Genomic DNA, 11,209 nt, shown 5'->3' with positions numbered 1-11,209 from the left:
CTTCCAACTCTATGATTCTACCTTGGACAAAGTCACGCTCTCTCAGCCTCACTCTCTCTTGCCAACCTTGAGCAAGTCAGGCAAAGTCACACTCTCTCAGCCTCAGAGGGAGGGTGCTTTGATTGAGAGTTCCTGCATGGCAGAATGGGGTTGGACTGGATGGCCCTTGTAGTCTCTTCCAACTCTATGATTCCACCTTGGACAAAGTCACGCTCTCTCAGCCTCACTCTCTCTTGCCAACCTTGAGCAAGTCAGGCAAAGTCACACACTCTCAGCCTCAGAGGGGGTGCTTTGATTGAGAGTTCCTGCATGGCAGAATGGGGTTGGACTAGATGTCCCTTGTGGTCTCTTCCAACTCTATGATTCTACCTTGAACAAAGTCACACTCTCTCAGCCTCTTGGGCAACTTTGAGCAAGTCAGGCAAAGTCACACTCTCTCAGCCTCAGGGAAGCACAGGCAAACCCCCTCTGAACAAATATAGCCAAGCAAATCCCAAGTCTGCAAGGACTTGAAGGCTACAACACACAATACACAAACCAAGTTTGTGCCTCTCATTTTGTTTTTCCACCAGAGAAGGAGGAAGGGCTGGCTTGGGGCGCGCTCCCGACGGGGCAGGCTTCCTTCTCGGGGGCGCGCCGGGCGGGTTCCCGAGGCCCAAAGTTGGCTGAGAAAGAAAGAAAGAAAGAAAGAAAGAAAAAGAAAGAGAGAGAGAGGGGTGGCTTTTTCTTTTTTCCTTTTTTTGTTCCCCTTCACGGAAGTTAAACAATAAAAAAGTAATGATACTGTAACAGGGAAAGAGGCTGGAGGAGTTGGGAAGCAGGAAAGAAACTTTTGGAACAGTTGTTGGAAAAAGGAAGAGAAAGAGGGAAGGGGAAAAAGAAAGAAGAGCCTCTCTTCATCAGTTTTTGTTTTTGGGACTAAAAGGATGAGCTGGGCTTGGCAATGGTAGAAAAGCCATGGGTGCCTTCCTCAGCCCCAGCTGGCTTTGCTTGGGGGGCCTCCTGGTCTCCTTCTGGTCCGGTGTTTCCAGCACTGAAGGTAGGTCCCAAGTCTGAAAGAGTGGGCTTCCCCCCAAAAGTTAAAACAAAACCCCACAGGTTTGTATCAGGAGACCAAAAAGGCACAAATGTGTATGGAATGGTATATATGTACTATAGTTGTCTGTACAAATAGGAGTGGGCTTTTGGGGTGTGTGTATGTTTCAACTTTCATTTATCTATTTTTATTTTTTCTTAAATTGCATTAAAAGTGAACTTTTAATAAAATTAATTCCTTAATAATTCTTTTTAAAAGTAAAATTAAAAATGTATTAAAAGAAAGAGAGAGAAAAGGGTTAGAATTAATATGAAACTGGGGGTGAGAGGTAGTTTTGGGGAGCAGGGAAGGGAAAAAGGTAGAGACAGTTGGGATTTCAACTCTGAGGAGGTTGGAGTAAACAGAGAGAAAAGGGTAGAATTAAAATGAAATTGGGGGAGGTGAGAGTTAGTTTTTTGGGGGGCAGGGATGGGAAACAGTTTCCTAAAAATGTAGAGAAAGTGGGGATTTCAGGTGGGAGGAGATTGTATTAAAACAACAGCAACAACAACAACAACAACACACCAATAACATCCAAAAATTGGTAGAAAAAGTAGGGATTTCAGATTGGAGGAGGTTGCACTGAACAGAAGAGAAGAATCGAATCAAATAGGGGGTGATAGGTAAGTTTGGGGGAAGGATGGGGGAAATATCCAAAAATTGTAATAATAATAATAATAAATTTATTTATTTATTTATTTATATTCCGCCTCTCCAATTGGATCAAGGCGGCTGATAACATTAAAAACAGCATTAAAAATGAAAATATACAATAATGATCAATAAAGAACACATCACCCAAAGACCCACCCACCCTCAGATTTAAAAGAACAGCTCAAGACAGGAAAAGTGAGGATTTAAGAGTGGAGGAGGTTGTAGTAAACAGAAAAAGGTGGAATACAATAAAATGAAATAAGGGGTGAAAGGTGGTTTGGGGGAAGGATGGGGAAAATCTTCTAAAATTGTAGGGGGAAAATTGATTTTAGATTGGAGGAGGTTGTAGTAAATAGGGAGAAAAAAGGTAGATTGAAATAAAATTGGGTGTGAGAGGTAGTTTGCGGGAGGGATGGGAGGGGGAAAAAATCTCCAAAACATATAGAAAGCTTGGGGAAAGGTGGATTTTAGATTGGAGAATTTTACTACACAGAGGGAAGGGGGGACTTTGCACAAAACTTGAGCATATTTCGATGCCTGGAAAGATTTCCTGACTTTTTTATTCCATTCAATCTAGATCTCTGTGTCAACACAGTCCAGAGAGAGAATATAAAGTTACCCTGAGGATTGTAGCCACCGCCTGGTGTGTTGTTGTTGTTGTTGTTGTTGTTGTGTGCCTTCAAGTTGCTCCTGACTTATGGTGAACCTATCCTGGGGTTTTCTTGGCAAGATTTGTTCAGAGAGAGTTTGCCCTGGCCATCGCCTGAGGCTGAGAGAGTGTGACCCATCCAAGGAGGTGAAATCTTTGGGAAATGGGGCCAGAGCACTTTCTGGGGACATGGAATGCTTGGATTCGGTTTGCTGAGATTTCAAGGCTCTCTTGGTTAACACAAAACTACAGTTCCCAGAATTCCATAATATTAGTCCAAAACACACTGCAGAAATAATCCTGTTTGAGACCACTTTAACTGCCCTGGTTCCATGCTAGGGAATTCTGAGAACTGTTGTTTTGTGAGACATTTAGCCTTCTCTGTCAGATTGCTCAGGTGCCACAATAAACTACCATTCCCAGGAATGTCCTAGCACTGAGCCAGGGCAGTTAATGTGGTCTCAAACTGGATTATTTCTGCAATCAGCGTTGGTTGTTAAAGCGGTGTCAAACTAGATTATTTCTACAGTTTGGATGCAGCCTATCATTTTACAGGGTCTTTAGCCTTCTCTGGCAAAAATGTTGGTGCCTCCAAAAACTGCAAATCTCAGGATTGTGTAGGATGGAGCCATGGCAGTTAAAGTCATGTCCCTCAAAGAAAGAATTACTGCCTTGCCAAATGAACTTTTCCTTCAGTTTCTAGCATTGTGGTGACTTAAAACTTCAGTTGAGTGTTTAGGCATCCAAAGAAGAGGGGCTGGCAGAGTTACTTGGGGAAGACAACAAAGCAAGAATTTTCATTGTCATTGCAATACTAGAAAATGTTGGGCTATAGGAAGATTTCATGGGGGAAGAGAAAATTCTTATTATGGTCCTCCTTTTGCCCCTGAGCCAAACCTTTGCCCCTAAACTTAACCCTAAACATTTTGTCCTCTTTTTGCTAAACTCCTGAATGAACAACAAACAATGAAAAGTAATACGTACTAATAAAGGAAGTTTAACTTTCTACCTTGGTGGTCCATTGAGATCTTAGTATCTTGTATTATCAAAGTAAAAGGGTAGGCTTTTGATGTCTTTTTCAGTGCATGTATAACTAATCTGTATCAAAAGATCCTGGATATAAACTGTGATTGACAATCAATGAGGGTTTCACAGGATCAAACTGAATCATACTCAAAAGAATGATTGGAAATCATGAAGCCGTCAGATGTTGTTGGACTACATAGTCAATGGTGAGCAATGTTGGGAGTTTCAGTTAAGCAACAGCCGGAGACAGTCTTGTTCCCATCTCTGATTTAGAGTGGTCCTATAGAAGTAAACGTGACTGAATTCTAGCACAGACTAGATCAGGATGGCAATACTGCTACCCTTCAGATGTTGAAGTGCAACCACCAGCTCTATATTCTCACTATTGACTACGCTAGTTAGGGCTGCTGGGACTTGCAGTCCCACCACATCTGGAGGGCTGTCAAACTCTCACCCCTGTGCTGGGTTCTTCCTTTGGTAGTGGGCCACCACATATCTTCTGCACGTCTATTTGCTGTGAATTGTACTCTCTCAGACAACCATCATTTCAGGATTCACATACAGATGGAAATGCATGGTGTGCTGGTTTGAGTGTCTGACTGTCACTCTGGAGACCAGGGTTTCTAGCGCAGCCATGAAACCCACTGGGTGACCTTGGGCAAGTCACATGCTCTCAGCTTCAAGAGTAGACAATGGAAAACCATCCTTTGAACAAAATTTTGCCAAGAAAACCCCACGTTAGGTTCTCACCTTAGGGTCCCCATAAGTTTGAAATGACTTGAAGGCACACAACAACAACAATTGTCTATTATGGATTCTTTACTCTCGCCCCACTCCTTTATGGGACTTATTTCACTTGGATCCTTTAGTCTGATTGTTTTGGATCTGAGATGACTATGTGTGCTGATGCTCCTCCCCATCAATTTTTTTGGCAGATGCTGTGATTTTATTTTAACTGTTGTGTTTTCATCCTATGGCATCCTGGGACTCACAGTTTAGGGAGTGCCAAACTACAAGCCCCAGGACTCCATAGGATGCAGTCATGGCAGTTGATTTGGACTCATAGTGCTATAATTCTGTAGGGTGGAAGGACCCTTGATCTTGCACTTACAAGAAACACGATAGCGAAAGTGTGCTTTTCAAAACAGTGTTCATGTGAGCCTGTTAATAACAGCACAAAGGGCATGCTATGCAGATTGAGCAGATTCTCTGCATTTTTTTTCAGCAGACTGACTTAAAGGAACATTACAGATGGGTTACCAAGTTCTTTGAAACTAAAAAAGTGAAGGCTGGAAACTTCTGGTGCTGACTTGTGGGTCAGCGAGACAAGCCTTCTGTTAAGTGAAACCACTGAACTAATCAGTTTTGTTGTTGTTGCCTACACCAGTGTTGTCCAACCATATGTCATTGAGATGTGTCACACTACAATTCCCATCATGCCCAATCATACCAGTGCATCAGGAAGATGCCAGGCTGGGCAAGACTGGTCTACAGTGGCTGGCAGTAGCTCCTTGGCAGAGAACTTTGCCAGCCCTACCTGGAGATGTTGGAGAAATGAACCTGATACCTTTTGTATGCAAAACATGTCAGGGATTATGGGAGAAGAGGTCCAGAATATCTGAAAAGACAAAGCTGAGAAACATTGAGCTGAGGGACATTGCTGAGTTGTGTCTGGTGGCTCCTTCCATAGGATCCTTTCACACTGCACAATTATAACACAGTGATTCCACTTTAACTGCTCTAGCTGCAATCCTATAAAATCCTGGAGCTTGTAGTTTGGTGCAGCACTACAGGGGTGCTCTGGCTGAGATTTCTAAATGCCCCTTCCTGAACTGCAAATCCCAGGATTCCATAGGAGATTGCCATGGCAGTTAAAGTGAAATTGTAGTGCTATGACTGTGTGATGTGAAGGGACTCAAAAGCTGTAGGACCAGATGTAAAATAGCCTCTCCCCATGATTTGTTGCCTCACCCAGGACTTTTACTTCTGATTTCTGTTGCCTCACCGTGGACTTTTATTTCTTCCCTGAAAAACCTGAGGAGGAAGTTAAAACCTGGAAACTTCCTTCACATGCTGAGACTCGCAATCCCAATGACAGAATCCTATTAAGTGTAAATTGTTGTGAGACTCAGGCTGCATCTACGCTGCTGAATTATAGTAGTTTTACACCATTTTAACTGCATGGCATGGATTAGTGCTATGGAATTCTGGGATTTGTAGTGAGATATTTCTCCTTCTGTGTGCTGGTGCCACAACAAACTACAAATCCCAAGATTCTATAGGATGGAGCCATGACAGTTAAGCAGTGTCAACCTGCATTAATTCTGCAGTGTGGCATGAGCTTCAGTCTGGTAAGAAATGCCTTGATTTTGCTGACTGCATCTTAATGAAGATGGGCTTCAACACAGTAGTGAAGTGTTGTCCTCTATAGGCATCATGTCACCCCAGTCCTTAAAGCAGGGGCAGGAATCATAGAGCTCTCCAGATATTGTTGGACTGTAAGTCCCAGAAGCATAACCAACACAGCCAATGGTAAAGAACACTCTGAAATTTAATTTGAGAACATCTGGAAGGTTACATGATTTCTATCCCTGCAAAGTGGTAATTAATTAATTTGTGGGCTCAATTCAAAGTGCAGTATTAAAACCCTACATCAAAGGTGGAAAACTTTTGACCCTCCAGATGTGAGTAGAGTGCAAGTCCCAACAACTCTAGCCAGCATATTCAGTAGCAGGGAGGCTGACAGTTGCATTTCTAAAATAACTGGAGGGCACATTTTCCCCATTCTGCCATAGACAGTCTATGCATAGAGCAGTGATGGGCAGCTGTGATCTGCTAGAGGGTTTTTTTTTTTTGGGGGGGGGGCTATAACGCCCATCAGCTTTAACCAGCATAGTCAATGGTGTGGGATTGTGGAAGTTGCAGTCCCAAAACCTCTGGATGGCCACAGTTGCCCACCTTGAATTTACAGGAAAGGAGATTCCATCTCAACATTAGGAAGAACTTCCTGACAGTAAGAGCTGTTTGACAGATGCGGTGGAGTCTCCTTCTTTGGAGGCTTTTAATGAGAGGCTGGATGGCCATCTGTTGGGGTTGCCTTGATTGTGACTTCTTGCATGGCATGGGGTTGGACACGATAACCCTTAAAGTAGAAATCAACATCTGAAGAGTATTGAGAGGCCACACAGAGCATTCTTGATGGTGTCCCCATTTCTTTTGAAATATCCACGCAGGGAAATCTTATCTGGCCAACCTGCTTCTGTCCTTCAGAAGATCTGTAAATTCATGTTCATTTAGGAGCACCTTTGGCTGTTGCCTTAATGCCAGGTTCATTTTTTGGATTCTTTAGTGTTTTATGGCTGGTGTTCAAATTGTTTACTTTTTCCCCAATGAAATACTGAAGTCATTATATATCTTTTAAGTGGACACAAATATTTCTAGAGCAAGCTAGCAGGTCATCAAGTGCCATAAATTGGACAGACATCTGAAATAATAGAATACCTCGATGCTGGGTGAAAGTGTTACCTGCTAACTTTTTTCTGTGTGTAGGCAAATGTTAAGGCATGACAGCAGGGCCCAAAAATAAAGTAAAATAGAGGATATCCTAACCCAAACAGTTTGCTATCAATAAGAGTATGGACTTGATACTTACATCCTGTGCTTCTAAGAAGTCTTTTAAGAACTATAAACATTCTTGCACTTAATCTGAACAGAAATCTAAAAGTATCCTGCTTGCTGTTTTTGTCATTTTGGTCTTTTCCATGGTCAAGACTTTCTGTGTTAATAAAGAATCCTTGCTCACTAATAAGTATTCACATTCACCCATAGCAGTACAGTCAGCTCTCCATATCTATGGATGTTTTATTCAAGCATCCATGGTTTGAAAATGATTTTAAAATATATGCATTCCAAAAATCAAAGCTTGATTTTGACATTACAGTATATATAAGGGACACCACTGTACAGTGCCATTATATTTAATGGGACTTCAGCATCCATAGAATTTGGTATTCACAGGGGGTCCTGAAGCCAAACCCCAGTGGATACCAAGGGCCCCATTGTATTGCTAAATATTTTAACAGAAATTCAGTTTGGGTTCTGCACACCCCATCTCTGTTTCTTTTCACTTTAATACAGGGGTATAACATTGCAAATCCAGCCATTTCCAAGGGAAGTCTTTATCTTCCCTCCACTTCCAACATGCATACATAAACACACATTTGATGGTGGTCATCCCAAGAAGAGGATGTGTTGATCTCCAAGAACTTGGAAAGATTAGTACACAAAGCATGAGGCTTGATACGCAATAAAATGTGGTTATATTATTGGTCTGGACACACCTTCAGCTAGGGCTAGCCCAGACCTTTCATTACTTAAAGTTAAATAACTAAGGGCTGATCTATGCATTCAGAGCACTTATGTTGTAAAACCCTTGAAGGAAGGTATCATTTCAGGTTGTGTAAGAAGCTGCCTTCTATCAGGGCAGACCAATGCTCTGTCTAATCTGGTACTCAGATCAGAGCTTGGAAAGTGACTTTTGGGAATTACATAACCCAGAATCCACCAGCCAGGTTGCTGAAGGATTCTGGCAGTTGTAGTCCAAAAAGTCACTCTTCAGGCTCAGTGGTTCCTGGGAAATGAGCAGGACACCAGAACATCAGTCTTTCCCTACTGTTTGGCTTTAAGCAATAGGAATTTAGAGCAGAATCCAGAAAAGTTACTTCTTTGGGCTGTGACTCCCAGTATCCCTTGGCCACCACAATAATTGGGGAACTTGGGGAATCATAGTAAAATGATAACATTTTGATGCTCTGAAGATGCTTACTGTTTCTTAGCCTAGACATTCAATTTAACAATTAAGTTGATTACTGTTGTCCAAGAATTTGTTTAATTTTAATTTAAAGGGGTTATTGGCTAGTAGCCATCACCCCATCTTCTAACAGTGAGTTTCACATGTTAATTATACATTGTGTATCTGTCCTGAATCTATTGCTAGTCACTTTCATTAGACGATCCTGTATGGATATAGCCATATACACCAGCTACTTCTAAAAACACACAGACATAATGTGCCAACTGTATCCACAAACTTAAATTCTTGCATCCCTCAAATGCCTGTATGAATACTCTCATTACTATGTCACACTTCACAGTGGTTGGTCATTTACACCACAATCTTGTTCATGTCTACCCAGAAATAAATAAATATAATTGCCCCTCCTTTTTCGTAGGGGATCTGTTCTGGACCCCCTCGTGAAAATGGAGTTTCACCTATATTCAAACCCCATTGGCTTGAATATGGGCATGTGCAGGCATGCGTTGAGAGCACACACGCCATTCATTCTCCCTCCGTTCATACCTCGCGCATAAGTGAGGGACGTGAGTCCGAAGACCCCGAGAACGAAGGGAGGACTGTATATCTAGGATTGCAGTTCTTAAGACACTTACTTGTACCCCCATACATTGCTTAACACATGGTGCCCTTAACCTCCTTTTCATATTTGTCACCTAAAATGAGTTGGAGGCCTTTGTGTCACTTTGAGTGAGCAAGCCATGCATCTGTGGAGATTTGGAGTGTATGTGTGTAGCCAGTTTGGAATAACATTGTTCTTGGAACTGTTGGTTTGGTTTTGCATTTAGGTTAGATCAGTAACTTTTTCACACTGCACAGTTATGACACTATATGATTCCACTTCTGTGGTTCTGTCCTTTAGAATTCTGGGATTTGCAGTTCAGGATGCAGTTTTTAGAATTCTCAACTCTAGCGCCTCATCAACCTAGAAATCCCGGGATTCCTTGGCAGATAAAAGGGAATCATAGTGCTATAATTGTGTACTTTGAAAAGGGCCCCCAGGCGCACTGAAGAGAGAACACTGACTTGCCTGTAGCTCTTGACACGTTGGATCTAATCTGATTTCTCCGTGTGCTACCTCCACCACCATCACCATAAGTTTAGATATGGACCTACATTGGCCCAGATCATGATGTTTCAGGCAGGGAAACTAAACGTGATGAGGTTTTCTGGAATGTTGCAAAACTTCTGATGTGGCAAGCGAAAGATACATTAACAACATGTCCATAATTATACAGAAAGGATTATTTTGTCATCTGTTCTTGTCACTACTGGCTCCTTACTTGGCTGTGTTTTATTCTTTGGCTCCTTTATAGCGGGCAAAAACTCTGTGTTGTTTGTAAATTGTTATCCCTTGGATTCTGTCATCTTTTATCTTGCTCAACAATCCAATTAAACAGATCCATTGGTTGCATTCCAAAGCAAGACGTAATGAGACTCAGGCCTTCTTGGTTGTTGTTCTGCCTAGTGGTTTGTAGGGATTTAACAATATTTTTAAAAATGACATTATAATCAATCTGCTCTTGGCTTCCCTTATGAGGCTTCCAATTCACACAAGCTTGAGGGAAGAAATCCACCATTAGTTCTACGAGAGTAGATCCAGGAAAAGGAATGGGGACTACCTTGTCCCATCTACTTAAGTCCCATTGATTTCAGTGAAATCAAGGGTCCGGGATGTCTGGAGGTTTGGGAAGTGGGTGTGTGCATGTATGTTTAGGACTTGGGTGAACTAGCCCAAGACTCCTGTCGGAAAGGTCTTGAATGCATGTAGGTATAGAGCTGTGCTTAAACTAATGTTGAGACAAGATTTGAGATGAGATTTTTGGAATGTGCCACCTTGAAGGTTCAAGGTCTGATCTCTTGTTTCTCCTACTTAGGTGGGATATTAGCACAGGCATGCAAACTGCCTCAGTGTAGTTGGTTGCCAAGGTGACTTTCAAGTTCTACAAGAACCATGACCCCTTTGCTCCCCTCCTCAGCTTCTCTTCCATTGCAGCTGCTGTTAAACATTAAACTCTTCTAATGGTTTTACAGAATAAGAGAGAAGCTTTCCACTCCCTGCTCCCCAACAAAACCGCTCCCGCCACCCACCCGCTGAATTTTAAAGCATCCCTGGTCAACGTAAAGGACCATGTTACACTTTGAAATCCCAGGGTTTCTTTCTGCTGCAAAGTATAAAAGCATGAAGGGAAGATAAGCAGGACTACATCTTGTTAACACAGGTGGCTGGTGTCCAGAAACAGAACTGGAAGTGAAGAGGGTGAGGCCAAGACATTGTTCTTCTGCCCACCCCCACAGTGCACACAAAATCTCTAGGGCAGCATTTACTTTTATGCATCCCTTCCCTTCATTTTCTGTGGTGTGTCATGTAGGATTCTACAGCACACTTTTAATAGTATTCTCTAGGTCATCTAGCTTTTACTAAACTGGGAAAAAGACTGGAAATTAATAATAATAATAATAATAATAATAATAAGTTGTCTCAAGTGATTGCTGCACTTGGAGAAATATTGAATTCTATTGCTTGTTGCCTGTGTCTATGTGTCTTGTACAGTGGGTCCTTGTTATCTTCTGGGGTTTGGTTTCAGGATCCCTTGTGGATAACAAAATCAGTGGATGCTCAACTCCCATTAAATATAATGGCATAGCAAAATGGTGTTCTTTATATAAAATGGAAAATCAAGGTTTGGTGTTTGGAATTTATATACTTCTTTTGAATATTTTCAAGCCATGGATGCTTGAATCCGTTGATAAAAAAATCTGTGGATTAAGAAGGCGGACTTTATGTTTGTGTTTTAGTTCACTCATGTTTTACTCAAATTCATTAATTATAGAAAATCATCTAATGAGGAATGGAACACAACATGGCAGGGGCATGTCTGCTAAAGCAGTAAGGAATATGGAGCTTGGGAAAGTTATTGTTTTGGACTATAGCTCCCAGAATGCCACAGTG

General features: G+C 41.9%; 1 protein-coding gene across 1 annotated transcript in view; it reads left to right on the top strand.

Annotated features, from left to right (window-relative positions):
* The first annotated feature begins 588 nt into the window (after positions 1 to 588).
* The window catches only part of LOC149309183 (receptor tyrosine-protein kinase erbB-2-like), a 55,017-nt gene continuing 44,396 nt past the window's right edge, over positions 589 to 11,209 (top strand). Inside the window, exon 1 of the mRNA XM_089531903.1 lies at positions 589 to 1,039. Within this exon, the coding sequence (XP_089388029.1) occupies positions 958 to 1,039 (82 nt within the window). The 5' untranslated portion in view covers positions 589 to 957. The remainder of the gene's footprint in view (positions 1,040 to 11,209) is intronic.

The sequence above is a fragment of the Sceloporus occidentalis genome, unplaced genomic scaffold (genome assembly GCF_023333645.1).
Source record: "Sceloporus occidentalis isolate IW3139 unplaced genomic scaffold, rSceOcc1.0.p SCAF_7, whole genome shotgun sequence".
In the NCBI taxonomy this organism is placed as follows: Eukaryota; Metazoa; Chordata; class Lepidosauria; order Squamata; family Phrynosomatidae; genus Sceloporus; species Sceloporus occidentalis.
Note: the sequence above shows the minus strand (reverse complement) of the source record. Positions and strands in the feature narration are given on the sequence as shown.